This window comes from Rhincodon typus, chromosome 3 (genome assembly GCF_021869965.1).
Source record: "Rhincodon typus isolate 14 chromosome 3, sRhiTyp1.1, whole genome shotgun sequence".
Classification (NCBI taxonomy): Eukaryota; Metazoa; Chordata; class Chondrichthyes; order Orectolobiformes; family Rhincodontidae; genus Rhincodon; species Rhincodon typus.
The window spans coordinates 69,388,502-69,406,655 of NC_063334.1; the positions used below are offsets into that span (position 1 = coordinate 69,388,502).

At 40.8% G+C, this 18,154-nt stretch overlaps 1 protein-coding gene across 1 annotated transcript in view; it reads left to right on the forward strand.

Moving 5' to 3' along the window:
• dtwd2 (DTW domain containing 2) overlaps window positions 1-18,154 on the forward strand; it is a 115,018-nt gene that overhangs the window by 54,941 nt on the left and 41,923 nt on the right. Inside the window, exons 2-3 of the mRNA XM_020529554.2 lie at window positions 4,133-4,223; window positions 7,858-7,952. Coding sequence (XP_020385143.1) covers window positions 4,133-4,223; window positions 7,858-7,952 — 186 coding nt within the window. The remainder of the gene's footprint in view (window positions 1-4,132; window positions 4,224-7,857; window positions 7,953-18,154) is intronic.

Sequence of the window (18,154 nt, forward strand, 5' to 3'; positions counted from 1 at the left end):
AATTGACAATGGTTAGAGATGGCATGCACTTCAACTTGTACTTATAGAACATAGAACAGTACAGCACAGTACAGGCCTTCGGCCCACGATGTTGTGCCGAACTATTATCCTACTAAGATCAATATACCCTGCATATCCTACGTTTTACTATCCTCCATGTGCCTATCAAGAGTTGCTTAAAAGTCTCTTCAAATATCTGACTCCACTACCACTGCTGGCAGCGCATTCCACATGCCCACCACTCTCTGTGTAAATAACCTACCTCTGACATCTCCCCGAAACCTTCCTCCAATCACCTTAAAATTACGCCCCCTCATAATAGTCATTTCTGCCCTGGGAAAAAGTCTCTGACTATCCACTCTATCAATCCCTCTCATCATCTTGTACACCTCTATCAAGTCACCTCTCATCCTTCTTTGCTTCAATGAAAGAAGCCCTAGCTTTCCTCCTAAGACCTGCCCTCCAGTTCAGACAGCATCCTGGTAAATCTCCTCTGCACCCTGTCTGAAGCTTCCACATCTTTCCTATAATGAGGTGACCAGAACTGAACACAATATTCCAAGTGTGGTCTAACCAGGGTTTTATAGAACTGCAGCGTGATCTCACGGCTCTTAAACTCAATTCCCTGCCAATGAAAGCCAACACACCATACGCCTTCTTTACAACCCTATCAACTTGGGTCGCAACTTTGAGGGATCTATGGACGTGGACCCCAAGATGCCTCTGTTCCTCCACACTGCTGAGAATCCTGCCATTAACCCTGTATTCTGTATTGAAATTTGACCTTCCAAAATGAATCACTTCACACTTTTCTGGGTTGAATGCCATCTGCCACTTCTTTGCCCAGCTCTGCATACTGTTAATGTCCCGTTGCAACCTACAACAGCCCTCCACGCTGTCCACAACACCACCAACCTTCGTGTCATCGGCAAACTTACTAACCCACCCTTCCACATCCTCATCCAAGTCATTTACAAAGATCACAAATAGCAGAGGTCCCAGAACAGATCCCTGCGGAACACCACTGGTCACCGAGCTCCAGGCTGAATACTTTCCATCTACTACCACCCTCTGTCTTCCATTGGACAGCCAATTCTGTATCCAGACAGCCAAATTTCCCTGAATCCCATGCCTCCTTACGTTCTGAATGAGCCTACCATGTGGAACCTTATCAAATGCCTTGCTAAAATCCATATACACCACATCCACTGCTCTACCTTCATCAATGTGTTTTGTCACATCCTCAAAGAATTCAATAAGGCTTGTGAGGCATGACCTCCCCGTCTCAAAGCTATGCTGACTATTTCTAATCAAACTGTGCTTTTCCAAATAATAATAAATACTATCTCTCAGAATCCTCTCCAATAATTTGCCCACCACAGAAGTAAGACTGACCGGTCTGTAATTTCCAGGATTATCCCTATTCACTTTCTTGAACACGGGAATGACATTTGCCACCCTTCAATCTTCTGGTACTACTCTAGTGGACAGTGAGGACACAACGATCATCGCCAAAGGCACAGTAATCTCTTCCCTTATTAAACGTGTGTATATCCCATCTTGCTCCTCTGACTCCGTGCACAAGTTCCCTCCACTATCCCTGATCGGCCCTACCCTCACTCTGGCCATCCTCTTGTTCCTCACATGAGCATAGAACGTCTTGGGGTTTTCCTTGATCCTACCCGCCAAGGTTTTCTCATACCCCCTTCTAGCTCTCTTAAGTCCATTCTTCAGTTCCTTCCTGGCTTCCTTGTAGACCTCTAGAGCCCTGTCCGATCCTTGCTTCCTCAACCTTAAGTAAGCTTTCTTCTTCCTCTTGACTGTTCCACATGTCTTGTCATCCAAGTTTCCTTCACCTTGCCATCCCTTCCTTGCCTTAGTAGAACAAACCTATCCAGTACTTGTAGCAACTGCTCCCTAAACAACCTCCACATTTCTGTCGTGCATTTCCCTGAGAACACCTGTTCCCAATTTATGCTCAGTAGTTCTTGCCTAACAGCATTGTAATTCCCCCTCCCCCAATTAAATACTTTCCTATACCGTCTGTTCCTATCCCTCTCCATGAATATAGTAAAGGTCAGGGAGTTGTGATCATTGTCACCGAAATGCTCGCCCACCAAGACGTCTGACACCTGGCCTGATTCGTTGCCAAGCACCAAATCCAATATGGCCTCCCCTTTAGTCAGCCTATCTACATATTGAGTCAGGAATCTTTCCTGGACCCACCTGACAAAATCTGCTGCATCCAAACTATTTGCACTTAGCAGGTTTCAGTCTATGTTAGGAAAGTTGAAGTTGCCCATGACAACAACCCTATTACTTCTGCACCTTTCCAAAATCTGTCTCCCAATCTGCTCCTCAGTGTCTCTGTTGCTATCTCTTGTCAAAAGAAAAGTTCCAATAATGTGACTGCTCCTTTCCTTTTTCTGACTTCCACCCAGAAGTGGAACTTGTTTTTATTAGTGCTGCCAATTCTTATCTGTCAACATGAATACAGGTATGTCAACATTACAGATAAGCTTTTGTTATTTATGCTGAGGCTAATAAGTTTATGTAGGACCTCCCCTACTTCCTCTGACTCCGCGCACAAGTTCCCTCCACGATTTCTGAAGAAGGGTATAGGCCCGAAACGTCAGCCTTCCTGCTCCTCTGATGCTGCTTGGCCTGCTGTGTTCATTCAGCTCTACACCTTGTTATCTCAGATTCTCCAGCATCTGCAGTTCCTACTATCTCTAAGTTTATGTCATTCATTTGGAGCAAATTTCAGATTTGTTTGTCCACATTTTGGTCTATATTTTTTAAAAATTCTGGAGATAATGGCTAGTAGCAATCCCTAAATCAATTAAAGGGCATAAATCCCTAACAACGCTACACTGAATAAAGTTTCATGTAATCATCCTCACTCCTCTGAATCAGCTGCAATTTAGGTAGCTTTTCTGTTAGTCACTTTATGATGCCTACAACCTACGTAATTTGTAACTTTATAACATCGTTGGTCAGGTAAGATTGGTATATCTGCAGATGCAATTAACTTAATAAAATGTAAAGCACGAGTTAATCAGAAAATGTCTAAGGCCCAAATTGAACATAATTATTTTAATGTTCGTTGAACATTAGCATTATAAACTAATTTGAAATGCAACAGAAAATGAAATGAAACATAAATTTATTTCTAATAATAGATCTCAGAGAAAAAATTAATATTGGATTCTTTACGAGGTGGGCCATTATCCTAAATATTAGTCATATTAATGATAAAATATTGAACAAATACCTATGACTCCTATTGACATTTTTGTTCCTTGTTTCCATCCTTTAATCCATAAACCGGATGTAAGTTTATAAGCCTCGGTTCAATGGTAGTACTCTTGTCTCTGAGCCAAAAGATTTGAAGTTCTACCCCAAACACTTGAGCGCATAAACTCACCTGCCAATTTGGTAATGGAGTCACTGTGTGAAACCATCTTTCAAATTAACATGAACTGAGACCCTGCTTCTCTGAGGATGCCATGACACTAGTTGGCGAAGAGCAGATTAATTCAAGATCAAGATTATGTATCAATGCTGTTAAAGTAGATAGTATGATCACTTTGGGGACTGCCACATTTCCTGTTTTACAACAGTGATTGGGTATTTCAATGAATGGTGTTTTGAGGCCTCTCGAGTGAGATGTGCTGCATAGATGCAAAGATTTATTTTTGTTTATTATGCAGATAAAACTGATCTCCTATGGTATTAATCTAATATAGGATTACAAATGCTTATTTTGGGGTGTGGAATGCATATGATTCCTGGTGCTACCCTGACATATTTCCTGGAGTACCTGAGCGGTGGCATCGAAGTAGGAGATGTTCTTTAACTAAACGTGCAGTTACACTTTGTGACCAAGAACTATGACCCTTTTAGGTTTTCTTAAGGTTTGAGAAATGGGAGAAAAACCCTTTTATCTTTCCAATGCATTTTCTTACAAGCATATATAAAACACAAAATTATAGTTGAACAAGATATGGCGTCTAAATGTGATGGTGCCCTCAAAAAGAAATAACTGTCTTGTTTCTATGGCTAGCTGTTAGCAATATTTCTCCTTTCATATTGTACACATTGACTAGCATTATTTTTTATTTAATTGCAGCCGCCCTCAGAAGGTTTGTCTCTGCCCATTCCTACCAGTTCATCCGCTGAATGTCTCCACCTGTCTGTATATAGTTCAGCATCCAGCAGAGGTGAGTAAGATTATGCTGATGGGACATAAATCAGCAGCCATCTAACAGGAATAGGACTATGGGAAACTACAAGAGGAAACCATATCATATGAATCAATTGAGATTTCCACAAGTGCTTTTCAGTTGTACATCGGATGCAGTTATCATGAAATATGTAAGCTTGCCAGGAATTGGTTCTCCCACCCATTGCCATTTGCACACCCCGTCACAGTAACATATCATTATCTCTATTGCTCTGAAACCCGCTGCAGTGACCTTCAGTGTAATTTCCCTTTCCAGACATTTGACGCTGTTATTTGAGTCAAATGTCAGGGGATCTAATGTATTATGTTATGTTAGAGGTGACTGGTTTATCCAGCCTTTATAAGAGCAGTACGATTTAGTAATAGCAAAACATCCATCACTTTTTCCTTGGTCAGGATAATTTGAGAAATATTAAGTAAGTACAGTCAGATGGTTGGATAAGTGTCGCTATGAAATCATCCAGGGTTAGGTATGTCACCGAAGATCTGGCAGGAAGCCATTTATGTTTGACTTTGACCACACATCATTGAAGAAAATTGCATTAGACTTTACTGAGCTTGGAGTGCTATTCTGTGGTAAAGTCATCAATCCATCCCTCGCATCACTTTGTGTATGATGCACTTGGATGAAGTATGGATGGCAACCCTACTTCCACACCATAAACTCTTAAGATGTTGTCCTTCAAATTGTCAGTGTTTGTTAAAAACTGAGAGAACTACAGATGCTGTAAATCAGCAACAAAAACAGAAGTTGCTAGAAAAGATCAGCAGGTCTGGCAGCATCTGTGGAAAAAAAATCAGAGTTAACGTTTTGGGTCCAGTGACCCTTCCTCAGAACCCAGTCACCAGACCCGAAACGCTAACTCTGATTTTTTTTCTTTGCGGATGCTGCGAGACCTGCTGAATTTTTCCAGCAACACCTGTTTTTGTCAGTGTTTGTTACTGTTTTATCAAATTTACCTGAAGGAACAGTCAGGCAACTTACTTGAAAGCTTGTGTCAATTGATTGCTGTAAAATAGCTAAAAAGAAAATAAATTATCTCAATAACTTGTAAAATTTATCACATTAATACAGTCCACTCCTAAATGGAAAACTTTGACCATGAAAGTATAACAAAGTGTGTCAGGAGGTACAAACAATTTTGCAGGTAGGTGTAATCATGTTGTTAATTATCAATAGTATAAATTGGACATGAGTTCTTGATAGAGTTAGGCTGTGGACAATTGCATTATGATGGAGATTTCTTCACTTGGAGAAGAAAAAATGATTGTGTTATGTTGTAAGTGTTTATTTTGGAAGGTAATTGCAGAGCAGAATGGGTGCAGATTGCAGAAGGAATTTACATTCTGCCATGTACTGCCCTGATAAATTAAATAGCACAGGTGCAGGAGATCTAGTGGAAGAAAATAATTCTCATTTATCTGGGAGGATAATGCATAGAATATGAAGAGAAACTAAGAATTTTCTATGTGAGTAAAATTGTACTTACTTGACTAAATCCATGAATTCCAAATTAATTTATCAAATAGAATGAACAAAACTAGGATTACAACTCTGAGAGAGATTCTTCACTGCCAGTTTAATTGAATTTCTGGTAATAACTAAAGTTTTTAAAATTATTATGATAGCAGTCGTGAGGTTCATGATTAGCCCGTGCACAGATTAACACTTTTAAATTGAAAATTGCTGCTCTGTTTCAAGCATGTTGGTGCTCTATCCAGCTATGATCAACAGCCTGATTGAATATGATGTCACCCTTTTTTGTTTAGTTCCTTTCTGAAAAGAGAACTTTGGTGTTGTGGAAGTATGACAGATAATTAATATTATTTAATTATTTTCCCTCTAACTACGTCCAATCTGCAGCAACCTACTAATAAATCCAGAAAGAGTAAGTTTCCTTGATCGTTACTGCAGGCAGATTTGTTTAGATAAATGTCTTGGAACTTGAAAGATGGCAGGTTAGGAGGAAATCTCAAATCAACTCTCTCATTTTTGGGGTTGAATTTTAGTCAGTCTCAATTCCAGAAGTTGTCTTGACAACACCCTGGAGGAGGTTCCTTGAAGAAGCAGCCAATTAAGGGACTCTCCTGCAGGTATTCCATTGGCAGGCTCTTGAACCGGGAATACCTCGAGGAAGGCCGAAGACTGTGTGGTTTGCAGCCTCACTAGGAAAAATGGGGCTTCCAATGTGGTGGAGAGGCCCCTGAGAAGAATTTGTCACAATTCCTGGGGAGACTGATTTACTTTTGAAACAAGGAGTGTATAGCTCAACAAGGTTTCACATTTTAAGACTTTTACTATAACAGACAAACTAAAATCAACATTGACTAAACATTACTTAGTTGGCAACTTATACATTAATCTGCAGGAAAGATATCCCCATAAACTTTCTAACATCAAAAAACAATTGTTGCATTTCAGCATTACACTACATTCAAGACAGGATAACAGTCTTTACAAAAAGCCATCCAAACTTGCACACAGCTTTCAATAGACTTGTTTCTCCCAATTTTACTGAGACACAATGTCCAGAGCCCACCTAATGTCTTCTAAGAATTTTGAGCTGTTCTTTAAAAGCAAAGCCCTCTCTGGCGACTCCATCTGTTATCCAGGACAAATCTTCCAGTGTCCTCAAATCTCTACAACTCCAGTGACTTCAAACAGAGAATGAGCTCCTACCTGGTGGCGAGAAGAAAATAGTTTATTTCTCAGCAGTTGCTATTTTGCTGTCTTTTTCGCTGGGACTGTCTGTCTATGCATCTCTCTCTCTTATTATCTGTTTTTCTCTGTCTGTCTCTGTCTTTTGTTTTTTTTTCCTCTCTCTCTCTCGGTCTCTCTCTCTCTCTCTCTCTCCTGGCCTCTCGTGCTTACTCTCTGACCAACAGCACCTCCCCCCCCCCGGTCCCCTCTCTCAATTTCTGTCTGTCCGTGTCCATGATCTCCACATCAATAAATTTGAAGGTCTGTTTGTTTGCCTACAGCTGTTCCTCTGTGTGTGTGTCTACGTTTGAAAGCTGCCCCTTGGCTTTCAATGGAACATGACTTGGTCCCAATGACATCTAGGTCACATCAGCTAATTGTCAGACGCAACTCCTCTCCTTTATTCCATTTTATATTGGAATACAGAGACATCTTAAAACATTACTGTCTTGGAAAAACTCACATTCATAATGGTGTATAAATGGAATAAAAGGTATCAAAGTTACATCAATATTGCTGAGGGGGGAGTACCTTCGTAGGATGGTCTGTGGCTGTGGCCTTTTAGTACCCAGCAGATCTGTGTTGATCTGCATTGCTGAGTGTAGCCCTGGCCTCTCTGGTCTGGTACCAGGAAGGTTTCACTATTCCATGTGGTGGCTGTGGTCACACTGGGGTGGGCCTGGTGGGAAAATCCAGGTGGCAGGTTAAATGGTATCCCAATTAGTCCTTTAATTAACCTAACGGGCTATACCGTACTAGCTGGCAGGTGCTGCTGACCCACCAGAAGCCACTTTTCAGGTAAAATACAATCTCATTATTTGAGAACAGATTTATGTGTTAACTAAAGTGAGAGATTTTCTAATGTACTGGCTTAAAACTCTGAATACTCTATGTCCTTTTCTTAAATCAGGGGAGTCGAGTACTGCGAACCGTGCCTCTGCTAGCTGCCTGTCTTCCAGCTGACAAATGCAAGGTCTTTGTTGGTCGGCGTTTTAGTGAGGACAGGTAAAGATACGTACTATTTCATAATTGTATATTTCAACACTTTCAAAGTGTGCTGTTTGTTGCAAACTGCTCTGGGACATCCTCTAGTTAGAAAAGACCTTATATGAAAGCAAGTTGTCTTTCCTTCTTTTCCCCTCTTAATATGTCTCTCTTTTATTCTCCTTTTCTTTTCTTTTCCCTTCCTTCCTCCCTCCTTTCCTCCCCACCCCTCCCTTTCTTATCTCTCCTGCCATCATAAAAGTTAAAAATGAGATATCAGAAAAGTGGAAAGCTTGCGTAACTACCTGATCAACTTGGGAATAAATGGTCTCCTCGATTATCATAGAAATGGATTTAACATATAAATGCCGACAAACAGGTATCAAAATGCTGTTTTAAAATAAATTAAAATGTGTAATTAAAAATAAGTCACTTCGACCAACAGATTGTATAAGACATGAAATAATAACAATTTGGCTTTTTAGTTGCTAACCTAAACTAGACAGAATTGCTTTCTGTGGAATAATGCTGAATCCATAATTTCATTAACCTTCATATACTACAGTATAACATGCAGCTAAGGTAGCCATAATCCACAATGGACCATCGGTCCATACACAATGTGGTAAAGTGAAAGGTGGATAAAGGTATCTTGACTAACCTTGATCAGTTTGTAATAACCGTTTTTAACTCGGGCATGTTACGTGGTGAGATAGACTAAAGGGGACAAGAGTCGGGGAAGACCCAACACAACTTTATCGAACACTTTATCAAGGAAAAGTTATATTTATTGGACTCTATTGTTGTATTTAAACTCTATCCAGAGTTTACTTGGCCATTCCCACGAATGTGGGGGAGCTGCTGGCGTTAATTTTTATGCCTGTTGGGACTCTGGATACTGCCCCACCAATGCGGCTTTGTCTGCATCCAATTTGGCTACCAGACATAACTTTTCACCAATATCTTCATTTTGGAAACCCCTGGATGAGTCTGCTGGAGTTTAGCCAGTATCTGGCAGTGACCTTTGCTCGGAAAAATCACTCTTGCTCCCCATAATAACATGCTGCTGTGCTGTATTGTGATCTGGTCTTTCTGGGTCCAATAAGGTTTCAATTCTGTTTGTGATGGCCCTTTGGTTTCACTTGTCACCACTAGCTGTTTCAGTTTTGCAGGATCAGATCTTTCTGAGTCCAAAGTCTGATATTGTCAGCTGTGACTGGAAGTGTGTCCAGAAAATTTAAAACTATTATAGACTCTTCCAGTGGCAGGACCATCGGCCATGTTTTTGCCAACGGAAGGCAGCTGAATGCATCCCACACTCCCGGACAACATTCCATCTTGTAACTAAATGCACTTATTATTAGAGTCCACCACTGAATTCAGCCTGAAGCTATGGGTGGCACTGCCTTGTCCTCTTTAAGTAGACCTAGCAGGGGTTTGTGGTCCATTATTATTATAAATTTACGTTTTTAAAGTTATTGGTGGAATTTCCTGACTCCAAATATGACTGCCAAACCTTCCTTCTCTATCTGGGCGTATTAATGCTCTGCATTAGCCAAAGTCCTGGATGCATTTGCTATTGGGTGTTCCTCTCCATTGGGCCACCTATGATGTAACACTACCCCAATCCATATAGGGAGACATCACATGTCAATACCAGATCTTGCTTGGGAGCACAATGTGCCATCACCTTAGAGGATGATAGCTGTTTCTTCACTTCCCTGAAAACAGTAGCTTGGATACGTGACCATTTCCGAGGCTGACCCATTTTTAAGAGTTGACATAAGGGTGCCAGAATGGAGACCAGGTTATGCATGAACTTTCTGTAATGAATCACCTGCCCAAGGAAAGACCCAAGCTCCTGTACAGACATCGGAGCCGTGGTACCTTTGATTGTCCTCGCTTTATCTTTCAATAGGTGTAATCTAGTCTTGTCGACTCTGTAGCCCAAGTAGGTCACTTGGGGTGCAGAACACACATTTTTCCCTTCCCTCCCACCTGGGAAAAACATCTCAGGACTGTGCCCATGTTGTCTAAGTGCTCCTTATTGGACTTCCCTGTTATTAGCTTGTGATCAGTTGGTACAAATCCTTATGGATATTAATTGTAGCATAATTCTGGAATTCCTTATCTAACTACAATTGCAAGTATACTTGGCTCATGGCCTGCTTCATGAAGGGCAATGTTTTCACACTGAGTGTGGTGCATGTATAGAATGAGCTGCCTGACGAGGTGGTAGAGGCAGGTACAATTGCAACGTTTAGAGTCATACAGCATGGAAACAGACCCTTTGGTCCAACTAGTCCACACCGACCGTGCTCCCAAACTAAACCAGTCCCACCTGTCTGCATTTGGCTCATATACTTCTAAACCTTTCTTATTCATGTACTATCTAAATGTATTTTAAACATTGTAACTGTACCTGCATCCACTCATTCCACACACTAACCATTTTCTGTGTAAAGAAGTTGCCCCTCATGTTGTTTTTAAATCTTTTTCCTCTCACCTTAAAAATATGCCCCTTATTTTTAACTCCCCTACCTCAGGAAAAACACCTTTGGTTTTCACCCTATCTATGCCACTTATGATTTTATAAACCTCAATAAGGTCACCCTTCAACCTCCTATACTCCAGTGAAAAAGAGTCTTGGCCTATCCAGCCTAATTTTATAGCTTAATCACTTTATTCCCGGCAACATCCTGGTAAATCTTTTCTGAACTCCCTCCAGTTTAACAAAATCCTTCCTATAGAAGGGCAACCAGAACTGCACACAGTACTCCAAAAGTGGCCTCACAAATGTCCTGTAAAACCTAAGACATTTGGACAGGTACCTGGATGGGAAGGGTTTAGAGGGATATGGGCTAAATGCAGAAAGATGGGACTAGTTCAGTTTAGGAACCTAGTCCGCGTGGACGAGTTGGGCCAAAGGGCCTGCTTTCCTGCTGTATGACTCTATGACTCTAAATCTTTGAAGATGGCAGGAAAAATTGAGTCCACTTCTGAAAATACTGCTACTTAAAACAGCTCTTAGATAACTAATTCTATCATTTTACAGGTGCTTAAGAGAGTTTATTAGGATGATAGTCAAATTGTTCCTGTTCTTTTTCTGGGCAGGATACACCTGAACACTTATACATTGTTGAGCCAATGTCAGTGACATAACTCGATTTTAATATCTTGGCTTAATAATTAACTTTATTTAGCACTACATCCTGTGAACCTGTCAGGGCCCAAAAGTCTTACTGCTATCGTCCGTGCTCATAGCTGCTGTTAATACCATATTGGCTGGATGTTGCCTAACCCCACTATATAATACAGCTGTTGTTGTCAGTTAACCCTGAGTAATATCCTAAAGTTGCCAGTTCCTGTGAAGAATCACCATTTTCTAGGAATTCTCAGAGCTGTATGCAAATGTTCTGCAGAAATCTAATGAAGCAATTTGAAACATGCTTGATACTTGGAACTTTTACATGTTTGAAGTCTGGTTTTGTGAAGTTCTTGACTGACAAATTAACTCCACTTTCCAAATTTATTAGACTGACATTCACTCAATTAAAGATGCCCAAAATTAAATTACAGAAGCAGTAAGGTAAAATATAAAATAATTTAAACACATATACTTAAATAAATGAAACCGAGGAACTAGTACCATTTCGAATTAAATTTGATCTAGCCTTAGAAGCTGTAAAGCAGCATTGCATTTTTTTCACATGAACCACAATATATTAACAACTCAGTTGCAATGAGTGTTCTTAAATTATGATCACCTGATACTGGACATTAATTACACAGAAAACCTCTGACTAATTTCTTCTTGAACTCAACACTAGTAAAATTTATGTTATTGGGATTTGATAGAAAACTCTCTACTGATTGGACTCATACCTAGCACTAAAGATTGCTCTAGCTGTTGAAGGCCAATAACCACATTCCCAACACATCACTGCTGCTTATGTCAGTCTTCATATAATACAATTCATTCCGTAGGATGTCACGAAACAGCTGAGGATACTGACTGCTGCACATCAGTGTGCTAGGTCCAAATTCAGCTGCTTCATCAGTTACCTGTCCTCTAACATAAAAGACAGAAACCGTTACTCGAAGGGATCAAAATTGATAAGGAAGAAGTCTTGAAGCGATTATTGGCACGTAAAGTTACCAAGGCAAGTTGGTAGTGTATGGAATGCACTGCCAGTAAAATTGATGGAGGTGGGTTCAATTGAGGCATTCAAGAGAGCATTGGACGGTTTTTGGAAAGTAGTGGCGTGCAGAGATATCGGGAAAGGGCAAGAGATTGGTCCTAGATCTCAGTGCAAGCACACTGGGCCGAATGTCCTCCTTTTGCACAGTAATAATTCTGAGATCCTGTGATGATGTCAGAAGTGGGAATGTTTACTAATTGCACAACCGCTCGTCAGATACTGAAGCAGCCTGTGTCCGCCTGCAGGGAGACCCAAAACAGCTTTCAGACATTCAACATTAATTAGTAGCAAATAATTTTCATCTACAAAAGTGCCAGGTAATGACCATCTTCAACAAGAAAGAAACTAATCACTTGACATTCAATGCATTACCATTACTGAATTCCCACTATCAACATCCTAGGTGTTATCATTATCCAGACATTTTACTAGCGCAGCAATATTAGTGATTCAATGAGCAGGTCAGAGGCAGAGAATTCTGTGATGAATAACCCCTTAAAGTCTTAACCCTTTAAAGTGTCCAATGTCTTAACATCCCAGCAGCTACTTGTCATAAGTCAGTAGTGAGATGGAATGCCTGGCTGTTCCAGCTATACTAAGAAACTTTACAGCATCCAAGACATCCATCTATCATCTTAAACATTCATTCCACCACAAAATGTACAATGGCTGCAGTGCATACCATCTATGAACTGTGCTGCAGCAACTCACCAAGTCCCTCTCCAGCATCTTCTAAACTTGTGATCTCTACCATCTTGAAGGTCAAGAGCATTTGATACATGGGAACACATTTCTGTGTAAATTCCCCACCAAACGACACACCATCCTAGCTTGGAAACATATGTCAGCTTCTACACTGTCGCCAGGCTGAAACCCTGTAAATCCCTCCAACAGCACTGAGTGTACCTCCTCTCTCCCAGATTGCAGCAGTTTGAGAAAGTGGCTCACCAACAGTTCCTCAAGGACAATTTAGGATGGGCAAGAAATATTGCCATTGCCAATCCTGTTTGCATACAAGGAGAATTTTTTTTAAGGTATTACAATTACCTAATGTCAATGTTTATTGTGATTTGGCCAATCTATCATCATTCCAAATCCTATTAAAATGTGGATCAAATGTTTTTAAACAATTAAAGATGAGAAATTTATTGTTAAACAGATCGCTATCTGGCTTTTGTTGAAAGCTTTTGTTATCCTGTGAGTCCAATAATCATTCTCTCAGTTTGTAGTGAAGTAAATTGTACTAACACGTTTAGAAAAGTTAAAAAAGAAAAACAGGGAGTTAGAATTGCTGTATTTATTGGAGATTGCATAATGCCAGTAGGAAAAAAAGAGACCACCGTTATCGGGAAGTCAAGAAAAAGAATCCATATAAATAGAGGTAAAAGGTAACAACAGCGAGCCTGTGACAAAGAATGTTAAAGTGAAACTTACAATGTTAAATGAATATGTTGTCATTATTGTATTAATTACATTAAAGGGAAACAATGATAACTGAGTCTACTTTTAATGGGCACTTGCTGTTTCGCTCTGGTAATTGATGTTCACAGCTATCCTCTTGTTGACAGCTTATTCTTTTTTGTTGGTGAGGAATACCAGTTGCCATCACATTCAAGTCTAGACCTTTTTCTAATTGGTATGTTAGAATGAGCCACGACAGACAGATGTACGCTAGTCATCTTAACAAATGGAGAAAAAAAACACTTCCGGATGATTCTCATTCACTGCTTTTGGGAAGGGTAAGACATGAATGGGGTGCTGTGGGTCAGTTTGACTCTTTCACAATGTGATGTCATTGTGACTGCAGTTTCAAATTTGGTGACCTTCCTTTTCAACAAATTTTCTGTTCAGAACTCCCGAACGGAGACAATTTTCCCAGTGTTTCACTTACCGTTCCTGGTAAATACCAATGAAACATTAGTAACCAGGAGTATTTATTAAAATGTCATATGTGTTCAAGGTTGTCATGGTTTTTATTCACCAGTGTTTGAAATACTTTTATTAAATGTGAAAACTAATTGGTTCTGTCTTCTCATAGACTGAAGACTTGTCTTTGTTCGGTTATGACAAAAAGATCTTATTAATGGTAATCTCTATCCAATATAAGAGTTGATGCTTTAGCACAACACGAGGTTGCTAAGTTGGGATTTTGTCCTGCTTATTCTGTGGGATGAGTTCATAGCACCAAAGCCATCAAATATTTTAATATATACTTGTTTTGCCAGCTTCTCCAAATGAAGGTCTCTTGCAACTAGCTACAGGCCAAATGTAAAACTGTCAACAGTTGCTGATCCCAGTTGTCTATTTTTAATGGTGTCTTCTCATTCAACAAAGCAATGCTGCTGCTAAGGTGAAAGCTGGCTTTGATAGCAACACCGCTGATCAACGTGGCATTACAGTGCAAATGGCACTAAACAGCCAGTAAATACTTCAGATGTTTATATTGGTTAGGCAATACATGTACCTCATTTATTGAAGGTATTTCTCAATTCCTAGTGGGGAATACAGTGGAAATTACAAGCAGTGGAAAGATAGCTTATTAAACTTCTGGTAAATGAACTTATCTTATTTATCTGGAAAAAAAACTGGTAAATTATGCTGCAAAATATTTCAATAAACTTAACTGACTCCGTTACTCATTATAGCGATACAAGGTAAATTATGCTTTGAATAAACATTGTGGTTTAAATAGAAAGTAGAAAGCAGAAATATCTGCCGTATGGTGTGATCAAATGAATATCATTATTTGATGTAATATTTAATGAAACCATTTATACATAAATACCTGCCCTCCTCTATGTGCCCCTCTCGTTAACGCTAGCCTAATGCTGCCACTCACCACAGCTGGAGGAACTCACTACTGCTTGGATATCAGCATTCCTTTCACCAGCGCCAAATCTAAAAGGCTGTTGCTCAGCTGGACAAGCCCTGTCAGTCTGGAACTGCCATGTATGTTTCTTTGTATTTACCCAAGAAATGACAGACGTGGAGATTTTGGCATCCCACTTTGCAGTTAGGCACCCGGAAGTCCGGTTTGGTGGTGTAGTGCAGGGGAGGGCTGCCCCTTTCCTCCAAGACTGACATCAGACCCTGCAGGCCTGGTCCAAGATTGCCACCTCGATCAATGCAATCTCAGCCAACTGGAGGAATATCCATTAGAGTATGGAAAATACAAATGACCACCTTGAATTCAACATATAAGAGCCACCATCTGCCTCTGCTACCTCGTACTCATGCTATATCTTATAGTGCATCCATTTCCCAACAAGGCTGATGCTCAACCACTCTTTCTATCGCATTGCAAAAGCTCCTCTCACTCACTCGCCTCACGCCTGGACCTCTGAACTATTAACTCTGTGTGGCCCCTGCATTGTCTACTCAGTACAATTCTGCACTCTTGCCCCACCTGTACCAGTTCCAATAGTTGTGCCAACCACTTTTTTTACCTTGTTAATCACTCACTTTCTCTTATTCCAGGAGAAAACAACTCACAATAGGGCAGAAGGTGTCAAAACAGGTGGCTGGCTGCCCAGCATTCGACTCCTCACCCCTTAGATGAACCTGACCCTGACACCCCAAGAAGCTGACTGACTGTGTCCTAGTTGCTGGACTGGTATTGAAGCTGCCCCTGACTTGATTGTGGACTGCAAACAACCATGTAAAGCTTTCTGGCTTTGTGTCTGTGCTAAGCAGCAAGGCAAGACAGAATTAACTGAGACTGGCAACTCTTATAAGGAGGTGGTCACACCCAAAGTACAGGAAAAAGGTAGTTGGGTGACTGTCAGGAAGGAGAAAGGGAATAGGCAGACAGTGCAGGGATCCCCTGTGGCTGTTTCCCTCAATAATAAGTATACCATTTTGGATACTGTTGGGCGGGACGACGTACCAGGGGAAGGCCATAGCGGACAGGTCTCTGGCACTGAGCTTGGCCCTGTGGCACAGAATGGAAGGGGGAGAATAGGAGAGCAATTGTAGTGGGGGATTCAATAGTAAGAGGCACAGACAGGCGGTTCTGTGGACGCGAACGAGATGAACGGATGGTACGTTGCCTCCCGGGTGCCAGGGTCCGTGATGTTTCGGATTGTGTCTTCAAGACCCTTAAGGGGGAGGGTGAGCAACCAGCCGTCATGGTACACATCGGTACCAATGACATAGGTAGAAAAAGGACTGAGAACGTGAAAAACGAGTACAGGGAGTTAGATTGGAAGCTGAAGTCCAAGACAAACAGGGTAGTTATCTCTGGATTACTACCAGTGCCACGTGATAATGAGGTAAGAAATAGGGAAAAAGTGCAGCTCAACACGTGGCTACAGGGCTGGTGTAGGAGGGAGGGCTTCCATCATGTAGATACTTGGAGCACATTCTGGGGAAGGTGGAACCTGTACAGGAAGGACGGGTTATATCTGAACCGGAAGGGCACAAATATCCTGGGAGGGAGGTTTCCTCGAGCTGTACGGTTTAAACTAGATTGGCAGGGGGTGGGGAACCGGATTTGTAATTCGGACGATGTGTCAGGAGCTGTTCAGGGCATCTCTGATTGACAGTGCTTCTCTGGGTGCACAATGGGTTTTTAAAGATGGAGCAGGTGCAAGGGATGCTGGTGAATTCTGAGATATCTGCTCAGTGACGATTTGTTCCAGGAATTGAAAATGAAAGTGGAGTATGGCAGGTAATTAATAAAGTTTGTTTGGTTACATAGGATGAGAAAAGCTGCTAAGCCAAAAATCTTGATGCAATTTGGACTTACATTTTTTGGCTAAGATTCATCTCAGAGTTCCAGCCTGTTTTTCAATACCACCAGTTACAGAGAATCAATTACAGAGGAACATCATTCCTATCCCAACTTTTAAGTTCCTACTTAACTGACACATTACCGTTTTTACTTTGGACTGCTGAAAATGGTTTTTATGATTTTTGCGTCCGTTGGTGTGAACCTTTTCGAATTCTGGTTGGTCAAAATTTTCTCAGTTCTAACAGTTCGAAGATTTCTAAACAAATGCTTCTGGCGTGGAAGTTTCACAAAGCAGAAACCACTTCTGCTGAGGTTACTGGTTGTCCTGGACAAAGTTGATTCCCCTGTGAGTAGAGACTGTTCTACCTCCTGAACTGAACTCAAGTTATATAGGAACATGAGTAGGCTATTCAGCCCCTCAAGCCTACTGTGCCAATCAATAGAATCATGACTAATCTGTGACATAACTTCATATGCCTGCCTTGGGTCCATATCCCTTGATACCCTTGCTTAATAAAAAAAAGTCTATCTCAGATTTAAATTTAACAATTGAATTAACATCAACCACTGTTTGAGGAAGAGAATTCCAAAACTCCACTACTCTTTGCATGGAGAAGTGCTTTCTGACATCTCTCCTGACTGGCCTGGCCCTGTTTTTTAGACGAGACCTCTTTGATCTAGAATCTTCAACCAGTGGAAATAGTTTGTTTACCCTGTCTTCCCTTGTAATATCCTGAAGACCTAGCCTTCTAAATTCTAGAGAACAAAGACCTAATTTGTTTAATATATCCTCATAACTCTTGAAGTCCGGGAATCATCCTTGTAAATCAGCACTGAACTCCCTCCAAGGCCAAAACATCCTTCCTAATGTATGGTGCCCAGATCTGCTCACAGTACTCTAAGTCAGGTCCAACTGTATTACGTCTGCATTCCCATGCTCCAACCCTTTGCATATCTCTTTAGATATAAAGGTCAGCATTCCAAAGCTACCTTGATGATTTTCTGCATTTATTTGTGACATTTTAAACAGCTATGCACCTAAATCCCCAAATTTCGTCAGACATCCACTTAAAAATTTTTTGGTCAGAAATCGATAACCTCACACTTGCTCATCTTAAAATCCACCTGCTGCAACTTTGCCCATTCACTTAACCTGTTCCTGTTATAATTTTATGCTGTATCAACAACGTCTACATTGCTGCCCAATTTTGTGTTGTCAGCAAATTTGGATATTTGACTTTCGCCGTTGTCCAAGCTGTTAATGAATACTGTGAATAATTAAGGCCCAA